The sequence below is a fragment of the Spinacia oleracea genome, chromosome 5 (genome assembly GCF_020520425.1).
Source record: "Spinacia oleracea cultivar Varoflay chromosome 5, BTI_SOV_V1, whole genome shotgun sequence".
In the NCBI taxonomy this organism is placed as follows: Eukaryota; Viridiplantae; Streptophyta; class Magnoliopsida; order Caryophyllales; family Amaranthaceae; genus Spinacia; species Spinacia oleracea.
In genome coordinates, this window is record NC_079491.1 from 19,167,173 (window position 1) to 19,183,953 (window position 16,781).

Here is a 16,781-nt window from a genome sequence, read left to right on the forward strand (position 1 = left end):
ACTCTGAACCCAAAATCTTTTATTTCACAAGAGCAGCACTCATATGTAAAATGCCTTATATTTTATGCAATCATCATTGTTTTCGAAAATTAATAGAGTTGATTAGCCAGGACCCATGACCCATGACAAACAAGCCTCTGTAATCTTATCTTATCCACCACCACCATTCTTTCCGGTGTAAACATCACATTACACATTACTTTCAAAAACATCCTCTGACATTGCATCATAGAAGAAAAAAGTGTGAAAAGCGGTAATAAAGCCATCAAGATCTGCAAATTCCGAAAATCAGGCAATGAACAAATTTAATCATCGGTGTTGTACATTTGTAATCATATATACACTAAAAAATTTCATGATTCTGTTCTTCAATATATGATTGTTCAACATCAACAGTTCAACACTAAGGTGGTCTAAACTTAACACACAAGATCAACCTTTAAAGAGCGTGAGGCAAAATGGCTTCCACAGCCACTTCTTCAGCGCCATGACTGCAGGAGGACATTGGAAGTATTATTACTAGTAAAAACAGAAACATGCTGAAAGAAAATTAAGATTGGTTAAATCTCAGTACCTCAGATGACTCAGAGCAGACATCCTGTATAGGCAAGTAAATACTAGGATATGTAACCCAATTGTGTAGAAGAATGCGAAGGTCCGAGCATATCTGCAATAAGTCAGTTCTGTTAAGTTCACTAATATTAGAAAGTTCAAACAAATGTTCAACACTCTAATGGAGGCATATCCTACAAAAAAAATTAAAAAATCTTCTGCTGATGAGAAGTAAAAGGGACTGGGAAGCAAATGCAAATGTATACAAGTGTAATAAAGTTGAGTATTTCCAGCTCAGAACATCATAATGCTTGGTATGCTGGATATAGAGAGTTTGCTAAACATGCTGCAGATAACACTAAGTAGGAAAGAAAGGCAAGATAAAAGAATATACATACGAAGTAAACCAGAATACATATTTAATGGTTTGGATTCCCAGCAAATTGCAGACATGTGCTATGAAAAAAGATGTAATCATTGATCAAAGGGGTAGGCCAAATACGTTCAATCAATGAACAAAAGGAGGTGAGTGGATCAAAAAGTTCAGTGATGCAACCAGTTAGCATGCATCTGATAAAGATTGTGCTAGGAGAAAACAGCAGTTACAATTTGATGTCTACGTTGGAATTTTAAAAAGTGAGAATCTTAATCTCCCTAGAGTCAACTTCTATCTATTCCTCAAGCAAGTCCTTCTGAATTGCATTTATCTAATCCTCGAGCAAGTCCTTCTAGATTGCATTTATTGATCCTAAGATTTACTTTTAGAATCCGATTATACACCACCTTGAAGAATCCCACTAGCATCCATGTCATCCAGTCCTACAGAAGCTTGGGAAGACGTAAAGATCACATTAACACATGACACTTGAAATCTAGCATAAGAAAACATACTTGTTGCCGAGAAGAAAACGCCCACTGGTAAGAGTTATTTTGTCCCTGAGACCCAAATCCTTATACCTTTGATCCCGCTCCTGTAAATTGAATGATCACATCATAAAACATGCTGCTTAAGAGTTAAGACTAATAAATAAACCAACAAAACAGCAAAAAGAGAAATGTATTAAATAATCAATGGCCCAACTATCTCTCTCTCCCTTCTCCCCTACGTCCCCTTGGGGGACATCAAGGATCAGTGGATCACACTTTGGGAATCATATTTTTGACAACTAACCCAAGCGCCGTCCTTGTGAATGATGCCATGACTAACTAGACCAATGGAAACATAGCCTAAGTTGAGTAGAATAAAATAAAATATGTTCACAGCATGAAAGTTGTAAAATATTGTAACACTTTATCCTTAATGAATTTGTTACCTTTTTTGAGAAAGCAGCAAATGGATTAATATCCTCTTCATAAATCTTTTTATACTTGGACTCGACGTCAGAGCTCATGCCACTTTCTAGATCATCCGAACCCTGAGATACAAAAAGATTTAATCTCGTGACCTGAGAGGCTGGAAATAAAACCTTATACTTGGTAGTTGGCACATAACGTACCTTCTTAGACCCTCTAGATATCACTTTCTCGTGATTATAGTCTTGGACATATCGGATCTTTCCATAAAGTTTTACATTGTCTGCCTTTGTTTTCTCCAATTCCTCTGTCAGTTTACGGTTCTTGTCCTTCAACTGCCTTGATTCCTGTAAGATTGTAAATTAAAGCAGCATTCAAGCAAGAATTACATTTTTTTTGAAGGTATTCAACCAAGAATTACTTTGCAAGATGTTTTAATGAGAAAACAAAATTCAAGCAAGAACTGCTTATGTATTTTTATTTTTCTATACCACTCCCACCAAAGAAAAAGAAAGGTGAGAGGAAAAGGTCGATAAAGATGAAACAAGAAATAGTTCTTTGGTGAAGCAACTTACTTCTTCAGTCTCACGAAGTCGTGCACGGAATCTATCCCTCTGATTACAAATCACCTTAAGCATTGAACTCTGGTCCTGATCAACAGAAGTATGCTTCTGTTCTGAACTCTGATTAAAAAGCCATGCACTAGTGAGATAAAACCAGTAATAGCCATCTGGAAATGCAAAGGGCATTTGTAATCCAAATAAGAATTTCGAAAGGAAAAAGTGCTTCACCAAAATGGTAATAGGGAAAACTATAAAATTCTGAGGATTTATTGTTCCCTCACGTCCCAGTAAAAGTCTGTGTTATAACATTCCCATACTCTTACTGACATGAATGTTTTCTAGGATACTATCAAATTAGAGGGACAGACAAGACACAGGAAGAGAAGACGATGCATTGAGAAAAAAAGAATTAGATAGGTAAGTGCTACTCTCTCCGTCCCGTAATACTCAAAAAGCTTTCCTTATAAGTCCGTCCCGGATTACTTGGAACGTTTCTAAAAATGGAAACTTTTATTAATATTATATTAATTTCTCACTTACCCAAGGACCCACCTACATCCCTACTCCCTAAAAAAACATTAAAAAATTTCACTACCCCCACCCCCACCCCCCTAGCCCTTTAAAAGTTTGACACACATCCACTACCTATATAAAAAAATACCCCACTACCAACTACCATCTAATTAAATAATAAGCCAACTCTGTGTCGGTCAAACCGTTTCGAGTATTCCGGGACAGAGGGAGTATGAATCAATAATTTTTTTTTGAAGGGAAGCTACGAATCTATATTAGGGATAGAGGTACTTCAGGTTGTTGCATACTTGCTTTGCTTTTCTGTTATGAGTGTGGGTTGAAGAATAAGCTAGCTAGTTAGCTCTAAAAATAGAGGAGATTTGGGAGGGTGAAAGCATGTTGAATATTATGGAACGTGAGATTAGGAAACACGTTGAGAAACACGTTGTGGAGCTTGGCCAAACACTACTTAAGTGTAGGTGGGAAAGTGCCACCTCTCAAAAGATTGGCTAGGTGATTTCAACTGTGATAATTATAACTACAATAATTTCGTTACTTGTTCTTTCTTAATAATCTTTTTCTCCCTTATAATCTGCCTTTTATAATGTCTAAGCTACGCTATGAGAAGGATCTTATTGAACCGGCACCTCTCACATGTCAATCAAGTTCAGCTTTGCAAGTTAGACTCATTGAGAGTGTCAGGGAAAGGATAAGGGAATACCCACCCCCAAAGAGCCCCTGGTGGGATTTGACCCTATGACCTTTTGAAATCATGAAGGCCAAGCCTTGCTTGGTGAAAATGCATTGAGATTGGTAACTGAAACACATTATTCAATTTTGTGTAGATATGTCAAAAAAATTTAAAAGCACCAGAACTGCATTGGCATGAAAATCGGAATTAAAAAATGACAACAATTAAAAAGGACTAAAACAATAACAAAAAAACCCACAATGAATAACAATTGTTTTAAATTGGGAAGAAGACAATTTACTATAATCATAACTTTTACAATGTTAACCTGTTGTATACTTTTTTATTATTATTTTTTACGGCGACCTCTTGGATATTTTGACAGAGGAAAGTCAAGGTATTCTGGAGCAAAAAGAGGTGCCAATTACATCAACTTCTGTAATTTTTAAACACCAGTTATTACAATTCACTTCCAAACATTTATGTGGACAGAGGCCGCAGAGCCATGCTGCTGCTAAGTTTATCGACCAAAAACATACATAATAGGTTGTTGAGGACCCAGCAGCAGAAATTAGGATCTGGTTGTGTAAAAGAAACCCCATAAATTGCGATTTCATCCCTCCCACCCCCACTGCACTCCCGAACCCCCTCCCCCCCTACCCAAAAAAATTAATTAATTAATTATGGGGTTAGTCCTGTCACTAACTAGGGAGAGTGATTGAAACACCAAATGACACTTCCAAACATCTGTAGGAATTCCATAATCCATAGAAATTATTTATAATATCACCCACAGAAGAGCTTATCATCCATAGACACGGAAGAATTAAGTAACAAGCATACCTCAGATGTCTCAGCTGAAACAGACTCTGATAGATCCCAGTCATTAAACAAGGAGCTTCTCCGCTCTTTGGAGCCATATCCCTACATTGCCAGTTCATAAAATGTTCAATGTGGAGTATCTATGAACAGAAATCTGAACGGAAGCAGATCAAAGATGATTTTGAATTGTTGATCTGAATTGTTGATCTTAAACTCCTACAATGCTTCAGCGGCATGTAAAACTTACCAAATAGTCAAATATTAGCACTGAATTCAAAAAATAGGCAGCTTGAGAGAACCAAAATGAAAAGATTGAAAAAACATTTCAAAAAGATGTTTTTTATTTAAAAACAAAAAAAAAAAGTCATGATGAAGAAATGACCGATTTCCCCCGAAGGTAACATATCACATTGACTTGCATCACACACTTTAAAAAATCAGTATTCTCAAACAGCAATTCTAAATAGGCTATAGAGAATATGGGTTGTACCTTCAGTATATCATCCTCAAGCTTCTGAATTAATTTTTTCTGTTCATCAACCTCAGCATTAAGTTCTGACACCTTTGCTTCGGCAACTTCAAGAACTGATGTTTTCTCAGACAGTTTAACCTACGGTGAAAATAATGTCATAGAAAAATCACAAATATAGCACATCATTGAATTCTTCCTTAAATCATTGTGGCAATAAAAGGAAAATATACACTATAAAGAACTTACATATTTAATAAAGTACCCATACCTTCAACTGAGTGAATTCGTGTTCCATCTTTCTGTTCTTGTCAAGCAACAAAGATTCCAATTTGCTCATCTCTTCCCCACTCGTGGCTATTTCCCAATCTTCAGCCTCAATAGAATTGTAACCAACTGCCTACAAATAATCAAACACCAGTTAAGACACGCAGAAATCAAGCCTTAACAAGGCTCTCCGACAGCAAAATGAAATAAAGAGTGTATTGCCTAAAAAATAAAACAAAAGAAGCAATTGATTATAATAACACACAGAGATACTCAACAAGATAGAATACACTGATAATAAGATTTCCTCCCCCTCTCCTCACAGAACCATGCCTAGTTCGAGCTACCCAAGCTTTGGTGGAGACAGCTAGAGGTGTACATCTAGATGTTTACTGCTCAAGCTTTGGTGCAAGCGGCTAGAGCCAAGAGGTGCGTGCCTCTAAGCATCGCATGAAGGTTGCTAAGCCAAGGAAGATGTGACCATGTTAGTGACTATTCTTACCTTGCGCCTAAGCGCACCTTATGAAACTAAGTTTTCTGCTATTAATGAAATTGTATTTTAAGTATAGATACCAAATCTAGAGAACTGGTATCATTTTCAGCAGTAAGAGAGCATAAACTGTTAAGAAAAATCAGCCAAAAAAGTCAATTAACGAGCCTTAGCTGTTAAGAGGAGGATCTTTTAGCAGGTATATTTCCTTTCAAAAACGTTACCGTAGACCATTGAAAAGAAAAGGTAAGGACAAATGAAACTCATCTTCCTCACCCACATCTTTAACTTGAGTGACATGGTGCCTGCTAAAGTCAAGTGAAGGGAAAACTGGCTCAAGCCCTAGCTGGCAGCTTCTTTAGAATGTGGGTATCTCTACTTCACTCGAACCCCCACTGTTCTCTCTGCCCCTCTATGGTGGACGATAATGACCACCTTTTCAGATTGTGCCCTAGAGCTAAGGAATTTTGGGCTGCTTTGAATGTTAATCTGGACCTTACCACCCCCTTTCAAGGAGTGGTTCAGCTCTTCTCTAGTTTACTCCAAAAATTCTGCCCTAACTCCTTCTAGTGTTCAAATTGCCGTCGGCCTTTGGTTCATCTGGAAAAGGAGAAATGCTTGGGCTATTTCTCACATCAACATCCCAATTGTCTCTCTCTCAAACCAATGCTCTTGGGCTACTAACGAGTGGTTTTTTACCCAAAATCAACCCTCGTTGGAAGTTAAGTTGGTCCCCCCCTCCGGTCAACCATTTGAAAGTCAATATAGATGCCTCGTTTTGTAATCCCAATACTCTGTCAGGTCTCGCAGCGGTGTGTAGAGACCAATATGGTAACTGGGTTGAAGGTATTTCGTCTGCTATTATGTTCATGACTCCCTTGGTGCGGAACTTAGTAGTATTCTTACTGCTATTTCGTGGGTATCTCTCGTAATTCGCTACCTTGTATTTTTGTCACTGATTGTTTGGTGGCAGCTGCTGAAATTAACGGAGGTTCTGATATTAATTCAAGACACAAATCTACTATTATGCTGTGTAGCAACTGCTTCTGAGTTCTGACCCGATTCACGAAGGAAGAATGACTAATAGGGTGGCGGATGCGATGGCCAAATGCGCAAGAAAGAATACTATTTTGTGTAATCAAGTCTGTAATTTTCACTCCCCTCACCCGGTTAAACTTCTGTTAAAGAATTCTCTAAACTATGTTGCTACTGATCCCACCTCTTCAAGGACTAGCAATGGCGTCAGCCAAAACATTGATGTAACTCCAAGGGATATTGGGCCTTTAAGGCATATCCCATCTTTAATTTAATTTTAGTACACTTTTAACCCAACAAAAAAAAGTGAAGATAAAAGGGGTGAGCATGGGAAGAGAAAAAGGGATTCTGAGGGGGATTAAATTAAATGTGCAATTTTCATTCAGTATTAAATCCCATTTCTCTCACAAAAATGTCTAGAAATATTGAAAGTGAATTCTTAGCCAGTAAAATCTAAGGGCTTTCACACAATATTAGAGACCTACATCTGAAACTTATTCACGCCAATTATGAATTACCTTCTGTGCTGCCTCCGCGTGGATGTACCAAAAAAGAAACTACAAAAGCTTAGAAAGTGATTTGTTGCTCACAACTCTATGCTGTTAACCTAACACAGTAAGGCAGCAATAATGGGTGCACATTTCCGGATTTCCCAATCTTCACCCGGATTTCTGTCAATAGATAGCTAAGAACCTCATTTCGGTGGAATGGTGAAATAACTACGAACAATAAACAACATAAATGAAAAACCAATGTCTGTCAAATTATGTGTTCGTCATGTGGGTGGTTATTGTGATATGGGGTTGACCAATTTTCCACACTCCAGCTTGCAGCCCATTTGATTTTCCAGGCCGTAGGGGGGCATGAGAAAATGTATTTGTTACATATGCAGCAATGAGTTTCAGGCCGGAAACCATTAAAAGGAAATCTTTCGAGTTTTGACAGACAGCTTATTCAGCCATCTTGTGGGAATGTGAGCAAGTGTGGTCAGAGCTAAGATCTCACATGATATGGTGCCCAATGTGGAATCGTGCTTCTAACGGCCGGATTGATTTAAATGCCAGTAATAGTAATGAATTTAAATTTTGGAATGGAAGTATCGTGTGAATGTTCATCGTAATGGAACTCCATCCCCAACTATGTGTTTTCTTATTAATTTCCTTTACCACTCAATACACCTCTAAAGTGGAAACTGGTAAAGAAAATATATGTTGGAGATAGAGAAGCATCACCAAGGACACTGGCATGAGGATTTCCCTACAAAATTACATGTAAAACATTACCATCACCACCAACCAAACAACCCGTAAAGATATTTACCTAGAATGTGTTTGTCAGATCAAACATGATTGGAGCTCCAAACATTCTTCCAGGTTCCTTAAGCTCCTTAATACTCAGGGTATTCATTTATTTGTAAGATATAAACATGATTAAGTTCCTTGTTTTCTTCTTAATTGGAAGACTTTGGGTCCTCCAACTTCGAAATTTGTTTTTCTACTTCTTTTCCTTATTCAAAATCGTGTAAAGCACCTCGAGTGTACATATTAATTGCTTATAAAACTATTAAAAAAAATCAGAACAGTTAACCTGCAGTTTAGACTAGTTCCAAGGAGGTGCTTGGCATTTCAACATCAAAAAGCGGTGACACGAAGGTTCAGTAGAATAAAAGTACAATCACCAATTATATGGATGTATCAGAATAAGGTACTAGATAGAGATGAAATAACCTGCAAAATTTTGACTTTTTTACGCAAATCGTCAACCAATTTAGCAGTTGGTCTAGTCTGAAGCTCTTTCTTCAGCTCCTCAAGGGAAGTCTCCTGTAAATTTCAGAAATTTAAAAATTCGGATTACAACCAAAAAGAGCTACAATGTCTCAGTTACAGGATAATGTAAGAAACTTATTAATTATGATTTAAAAGAAAATGGTATGATATAGTAGTATAGAAAATGAACAAAAACAACTTTGAAAGACCAGGACACCTTCATGGGAGAAACCAAAGTTAAGAATTTTAAAAAAAATAAAACACAAGCCAATGTAAAGATACATAAGCGAAACAGAGCCACATTAAATTCCTAGCATAAATGTCTAAAGAAGAAGATGAAAAACTTCGCTGAGCCGAAAACTAAACTAAGCTTATTCAATCTCAAAAGATTTCTTCGTTTTATCCACAAAATGCAATTTCCAAGAGAGTATCTTATAAGACAACCTTCAAACATCACCCTTTTTTTTATAACAAAGAAGAACCTTCAAACATGGAAACATACTCAAGACAGTTCCATTCAAAACGACAATTCCATTAAGGCTTTCAAATTGCCATTCCAAAAAAATGACAGACAGGTAATTTAAAATCACATAGAGAGATCTGTTTTAGACCTCATGTTACCACATCAACCATAAGAATACGTTTAGAAATTTCTCGATTTTGTAGATAAATATTTTCATGGTAGCTTGAGGGCATGAGGTTATTTTTCCTTTGCCCTCCTTCTGTACAGGGGATCCTTTTGGTGTTATTCAAATACTACGTATATGTCTAAATCTTCTCCTCCTTAATCTTTTAGCCGGTGAATCGTAAACCAAAAAATATAAATTAATTAACTATAAAAAATTTCTACACTTTTTGGTTATTGGAAGAAACCAAGTACTCTCTTTCGGATCCAGGAAATAACTCTCATAAATCTTTTTTCCATCATGTCGGGCAATTTCAAGTTTTCAACTTCGGGGGTAAATGAACATCCTGCTTTCTCTTGTCCCACCACTTCTAAAAATATCTTGCTTTCTTTTATCCAGTCACCACAAATAACCACCAGCTACAGAAGAAACCAAGCAACCGCCATACCAGCTACATTCACCAAATGCCTGAAGGTTTGCCTCCTAATTTCTATTACTCAATATCTCGATTTAATGGATCTAGGGGTTTCCATGTAAACCCTAGATTTGAGGAAATGGACCTCATTTTTCAGAAGCAAGGAAACTTTAAGGCTCCACTGAGACTAAGATGTTAAAGAATGGTAATTGCTAGGGTTCTGAAGCATGGGTGAAGATGGAGGTGAGCAAAACTTGAGAAAATGATGCCCATTCCGATTCCTTTTACTCATGTTTTGTATTTTTTCTCAAACCGGCTTCCGTTCCCAATGCGTTCCTCCTGCACAAAGGCATTTTAATTTTTGGCATTTCGCATACAAAACCATTTCAGAAAGGATGAAATACTATGACTCAAATATTTATGCATACATCAGATCCTTAACACAATAATTTCACTTATACCTAATTCAAAATGAAATAAGAATTTGTAGAATAAGAATAAATAAATTGAACTTTTCCAGAACATTTAGAAGTCAATTGATGCAAAATTGAAACAACGCCACGATAACCTTTTCATGGAGAAGTGCATTCAATTTCTTGATTTCACTAATATGCAGTTCCCTCTCATTTGATAATGTGGTCTCAACTTTATGAAGTTCCATATTTAAATCGGATACAATCTTCTCCTTTGCACTCAAAGAGTTCTCAAGAACGCTATTTGGATCCTCAGAATCACTGCAAACCAGAAAAATAAAATATTATGGACAATAAGAAATATGACTCAAAACATGATTGTACATGCAAAAACATTGCAGTACTCCACATAGATAAACTCGGCTGTTCCGTTACGTAACGGCTGTTCTGTAACGGGTTTTGGATTTACCGTTCCACGAAACCCCGATACATAGCGGTGCGACAAAACCACATCTTTCTCACAGCGTCGCCCGTTACATAATGGTGACTTGCCGTGTTAGAACGATTTTTTTCCCGTTACACCGTTCTTTTGTACAAATTGGCCAAAAATATTTTAGTAATTAGTTACGATTTTAAAAACATGATATTCTGTATGATAATTTGTTCACAAAATATGTTCCTTACTCACATTATGATAGGGTTGGTTATGTTGTGTTGAAATAATGTCTTTTAAACTTAAAAAGTATAAACAAAGCTTAAACCTATTAATGTTAATTTTTTTGAGAAAATTCACACCGCGTTAGCCGCGATCCGTTCTAATTATCCGTTACAAGCAGTTTCCGCAATAACGCAACCGTCAACGCAATCGCCACCGCATCTGCGATTTTTTCTATGACTATAAATCTCAAAACAAACAATTATAATTTGACTTACTCCATAGTAAATCATGATAAAAATTGTTCCAGTTTTAATTGAACTAACTAAACAAGTCCATACACGAGATATAAAACAATGTTCCCATGCTAAGGTGAAGTTATTGCACCAATTCGAAATTTGAATGGCATATTTTGTTGTAAAATGATTTCTTTTTATCTGCAATAGTTTATGGTAATAATCCAGGTAAAAGCCTCGAATTGACAATAGTAACTCACCTTTTCTTATTTCCGCTTTCTTCATTTGCAGACTGTAACTGAGAACGTAGATGTCCCTGAAAATGAAAGATGGGACAAAAAGTTACTATGGAGATATCCTTACAGGAATCCTAAAATTCCAGTCTAACAATTGCTAGGTACAAGTATGACAAAAACAACTGCCATTCAAAAAGGTTTATAAAAGATGAGATTTTGGAGTGGTCAAATTAGTCCCCATTTCTCCACTATTACATTAAAAAATCACCTTCTCTCTCTCAAGACTTAGAAGTCGGCTTTGAGCACGTTCAACTTCGTCCATCAAAAGACTAAGTTCTGACTGCTTAGTAGCTGTCTCCTCCTCTGAAATTTAAGTAAAGTTGTAAGGAAACGATCTTCAAACAATAAGATGCTGACAATTAGGATTCATCATAAACCCAAAGAAAATATGAAACAACAGAACAAATATTGTGTACATGTAAAACAAGTTAGCACCAAGGCTTATACTACAAACATGGAGCATGAATAGACCCATATTGAGGGTTAGAACCATCAAGTAACTTAAATTACAGGAAAAAAACCTTTAAGAATTTTATTTCATAGACAAAAGAAAATTTGCAAACAACGTATCTGTGTTTGTTGAACAGTTTTGCTCACTTAATGTAAATATTAAAGGTTAAATACAATGTGCATCTCATACAGCATCACCATATTATTTTGATCAACCTATTTTGATGAATATGAACTACTTTTAGACAATATTTATTCAATTTTCAACATTTACAATACATTATTTTAGTTCAATAAATTATGAGTTACTTGTACCTCAAACATGTACACTACACACTCAAGGGGAGAACTCGGTCTATCTGTTCCAGTGTTACCTAATCCTCCAATCAGCCCACGAACCGCGAACCGAAAAAGCGAATTATAGCATCAAAATGGTATAATTTTGGTCTAATTTAGCAAATTAGGTAGCGAATTGCGAACCCGTACCCAATCTCATACTAGCGAACCAGGTAACAGTGATCTGTTCTCATGCCTGCAATTCTAATTTTCTTTCAAACAAAATTTAAAATAGCATTTGAGAATAGGAAGTTGTCTTCACACAAGTATGTTTATAAGTAATTTATAGTTATTTTAGTGAGATAATGACCGATTATTCTACACGTAATTTTCATTTGGAATACAAAGTTCCTAACAAAAGGGTGAAAAGGATGCTCATTTTGCAAGGTAAGGTCAAGCAGTACAATGACTATTTTCTAGACAAGTAAAATGACTTCTCTACATCAGAGATAAAAAAAAAAAAAGCACCTGATTGAGCACGAAGCTCAAACAACTGGCTTTGGGCAAGTTCATGCAACTTCTGCATAGTTGTAACACTTTCTTTAGCTTGCCGCAATTGGTCTTGTAGTGACTGCTCTCTGCAAATAGGAGATAGCAAGTGTCAGGGATGGGGAAAGATGAAAACCATGCCTAGGTCATGTTTGCAACATAAATCTAATCAGAAAAAGACATTTCAACGCAAATTCTTTGGTATCTATCCCCTTAGCCCCAAAAAATAGACATACATCGTGCTTAATAACAACAGCAGCGTAAAAACATATACAACCTAGATAAAGTAAAAACTGCTTTTCCACAATGTGTCCATTTGCACTTTTTCTCTACCCCTTTCTTGGATATCCGTACCAATAGTTCTCTACTGGTCATCCATTCACAAAAAACGGCATCTGTAACATTCCCTGTCTAGACCACCCAGACCGAGTGATGTTACTGCTTCTATTAACCTGCTTTTTAGAAAATTTTCCTACTGAGATGCTTCAGAGGCTTCTGATTACATATATTGTAATGATTAAAATATGGGACACGTGTATGGGCAATGATTGTTTTTTTTTTGAGCGGCGCAACAAATTTTGTTATGATAAATTGATAACTCAAGTATTGTTTTTATTGCTATCTCTCTCGTATTCATCATCTCTCTATTTTGCATCACGATTCACGCCCCAATTAATTATATATTGGGCACTGAGGATCCAACATTCCTGGAATTTTCTTTTTCCATGGAATCCGCTAGACTGGAAGTGTTGGAAATGGTAGAAGGCACTTCTTTTCCTGGTTGTTTGGAACAAACTTCGGGTGGGGTTATTCTTCTAATTCTTACTGCGTAGTTCCTTTTACAAACAGTCAAACACCTAATAGCCATGTTTTCTAAGGCTATGTTCTCTTCACCTTATTGTTTTTTTTTTTTTTACTTATTCTCCTTAAAATCAGACAACGGAGCAGACTAGACCAGACCAGAAACAAGCCAAATCAGACAGAAACAAACCAAACCAGGAAGAATCAGACCACACCAGACCAGAAACTAGAAAAATCAAACCACACCAGGTGAAGAGAACGGAGCCTACATTCTACTAGTTTTCTATTGTCTCAAATAGGTGGAGAGTTCAGCTCCTTGTGGGGTTTGGCAACAATTGCCTCTAAGAAGAGCTCCCTTTCGGAGATTCGTAAATTACAACAAAATTTGTAATTTTGTTTTCTTAAAAGAACTCTTTGACCTCTTGACTACAATGAGATGTTATAAAGTTCTGGTACGACAAAGATTTACTATAAACACTTCTACATAGATTTACTTCTCCAAGTGTTACTCTGCTACAGATAAAAGGGAAGCCTAAAAGGGTCTGTTTCAAACTTCAGAGAACCTATTATGCTACAAGTACAACTGTTAAACTTATATTGATCTAGTTGACTGGTAGAGTTACACATCAAATTTCAGCATGTCATTAAGATATTAGATACCGTTCTTTCAGGACTTCCATAGTCTTCTGGTTCTCTTCTGCCAAACTGCGCTGCTTCATTTCCACTATCTCTTTAACCTTTTCTTCCATCTGAACATTTACAAATAATGGAAATATACGATTAAAAAGGTATTAGAAGCAACAAGCATCGAGCATTATGGGAATTCTACTCATTTTGCAAAGGAGATAGATTGCTGAAAAATGAACAGTGAGTCTAGAACACTTCGGACATTACATAAAGACTACAAGTCTCTTTAATAAAATCACAAATGATTTTCAGTAACCAGAAGTGAATATGTTCACACCTCTTCTACCTTTTATACACAGTACATATCAAGGCTTCTCCAATATTTTAATATTATCTATCACTTGCAGATGCAAAAGGGTAACCAATGTTTCTACAGCAATTTGAAAATATAGCCTTGTGGGGAATGAGAATGGCAAAGGTTTCATAAGAAGAAAATTCAAGGTGGAATAAAGTTAGTTTAGTCTGGCAAGTGGCAGTGGCATTAAGTTTGGCAGCATATATAGCTTAAAAACAATCAAGAAAGCATCCTAGAACAATCACCTGCTGCTCTAATTGACGATTGCGTTCTTCAAGTCTCCTTATTGTTGCCTGTTGATTTTTTAAATGTGCCGCTTCAGCCCTAAATTCCTCAAGTTCAACTTTCATTTTTCTGTTCTCAGACTCCAGTTCAGAAACTTTTACATCTTGGTCCTGCATGAAGCTAGGCGTTAATAAACAAATACATAAATAAGAATGAGACCAAAAGGAAGAAATATCAACACTGAATAAGATCTTGATCACGTATAAATAAAACCTACTTTCCATGCTATAATCCCTACAGTACTCTGTAATGTTTGTATTACACAGTTAATCCTGATGATCATGTCCTACTAGGTGATGATGACGACAACTCACAGGAACTAACAGGTAACTGCATTTTACAAAGTATGAAAGAGAATATCCGTCCGATATACAAAGGATAGGCAAGAATAACACCCGCAAGCTAGATAGGCATATAACACAGAGGAAGTGATTGAATCAGATACAAAGAACATGATTTGCATATATAGATAATTGGAAGAACAGTGTTGCAGGCAACTACTGGTGTAAATGGAGTGATTTAACTGCTGTGAGAATTTATTAGCATTAAAAAAGTATGGTTAAGGCTTGAACTTTGGAGAGTGAATCTTTCAGGAACAGGTAGAAGAACCGAAGGTTAAAATTATGAAGAAGGTGTATTGAATCTGAACTCCAAAAAGTAGAAAAAGACAAAGGAGGAAAGGAAACTCAAGTTAATACACTATCAAAAAAAAAAAAAAATGCTAGTTTGAGGACTAATTTTCCCACACAGACTTATTACACATTTACATAGCCTATAAGTTAGCACATATTCCGTATGATACTACATTAAAAGAGGAAACTAATTTACAACATAAAGATCTAATTCGATCGAATAAGAACTCACAGCAATTGATGCAAGAGCTGGAAAAGGATCTGGAGCCTCGTAAAGTTTCTGGTAGATATTAAGAAATGCATTTTCTCCAAATTTCGCACGCTTAGTAAGGTTGTCAACTTCTTCCTGATAACCCTTAAGCAATGAATTGAACAAATTCAACTTTTCCTCAGCTGAAGCTTTCTTGAAGCCTGTCCAAAAATTGTACACAACCATGAACATGCATTTTCTACAAATTCGAATTATTTTGTTAAAATATATCACCTAAACTACTCCACTGCAAATTAAGGTTATCACAATTCTCAAATTCATGTATTCCAATTTTGTCAAAACAATAACTACAAGTTGACGGTTAGTGAGAGAAGCTAAAACCTCGAGTGCTCTCAGCAAGTTTACGCCGATTCTTCTGGCTATTCTCCTGGTTTTCAGCAATTCGAAGCCCTTGCTCATCCAATAAACTCTTTTCCTTCTCCAAATCAAATTCTGCAATTAATATGAATCCAATAATTCCCTAATTAGACGATCAAACTAACAATTTTCCTTTAGACAACCCTAAAAGCGATCGACAAATCGCAATTCGTCAAATTCAATCGAAATGCAGCTTAAAGAGTGAAAATTAATCAATAGAAATACCTTTCCAGAAATTGGCGACAACAGAAACAGGAGAAGCAGAAGATGAAGTCGATTTTTCTCTCTCCAATCCACCCTGCGGAACCTCCATTGATGATTCCGGATCTGCGACAAATGAAGAAATCAAAGGTTTTGTGATCACGGTTTTTTTGTGTATGTATCCGGTCGTTTTAACATTTAACAACGCAAGATTATCTGAATTCGTAAGTGTGTGAGTGAGTTCGAATGAAATTAAGCGCGGGAATCGAAGGATTCAGATCTGATTGAAGATTTTAGATTTAGGAAGGTATTTCAGCTGGTTTTGCGACGAAGAGGTATGTGGTGGTGCACTTCTTCGTCAATTTCCCTGCGTAACGTACGAAATTTTGGAAAATGTCATGTTAACCCTCGGCATAAAGAGAGTACGCGCAGGATCATAGTGGCTATTTGCGAAAATTTTAATAGCGGGGGCATCGTCGTCATTTCACATGGGTAGTAAGTGAATAATGGTAACTTCATAAGGACCGATAGAAAATAAAACGGGGGTTGATTTCAGCCAAGAATGGACCCCGTTATCCCCTTTTGGTTTTGAAATTCGAATTTTCGAAAATTTCAAATGTACTTCCAAACTCTGTATCTTCTTCTCTCTCCTATTTCATTACTTTGGAGATCTACTCCTCTCTCCTCTTTCATTATCCTCTTTCTCTCTCATCATTCTTCGTTCATTGTCCCGCAATTTATCAAAAAAACACAAATTCTTATTTACAATGGGTGTACAATAAATAGTGTACACCGAAGTAAAAGTTGACTCAAAATGCTTAAAAGTTACATTTATATAGGTAAAAGTTATCTATTTTTTAATGATAAATTTTTTC

At 36.3% G+C, this 16,781-nt stretch overlaps 1 protein-coding gene across 1 annotated transcript; it reads right to left on the bottom strand.

Annotated features, from left to right (window-relative positions):
- Positions 1-273: 273 nt before the first annotated feature.
- On the bottom strand, positions 274-16,317 carry LOC110796440 (protein CASP). The gene is made up of 19 exons (XM_022001502.2): positions 15,931-16,317; positions 15,670-15,780; positions 15,310-15,488; positions 14,406-14,555; positions 13,839-13,927; positions 12,357-12,466; positions 11,311-11,405; positions 11,067-11,122; positions 10,071-10,236; positions 8,423-8,515; positions 5,175-5,303; positions 4,925-5,044; positions 4,456-4,536; positions 2,421-2,528; positions 2,049-2,192; positions 1,866-1,967; positions 1,444-1,523; positions 575-667; positions 274-491 (listed from the first exon to the last, which is right to left on the bottom strand). The coding sequence occupies exons 1-19, from the start codon at positions 16,016-16,018 to the stop codon at positions 440-442; spliced, it is 2,046 nt and encodes a 681-aa protein (XP_021857194.1). The 5' UTR covers positions 16,019-16,317; the 3' UTR covers positions 274-439.
- Between the last annotated feature and the right edge of the window lie 464 nt (positions 16,318-16,781).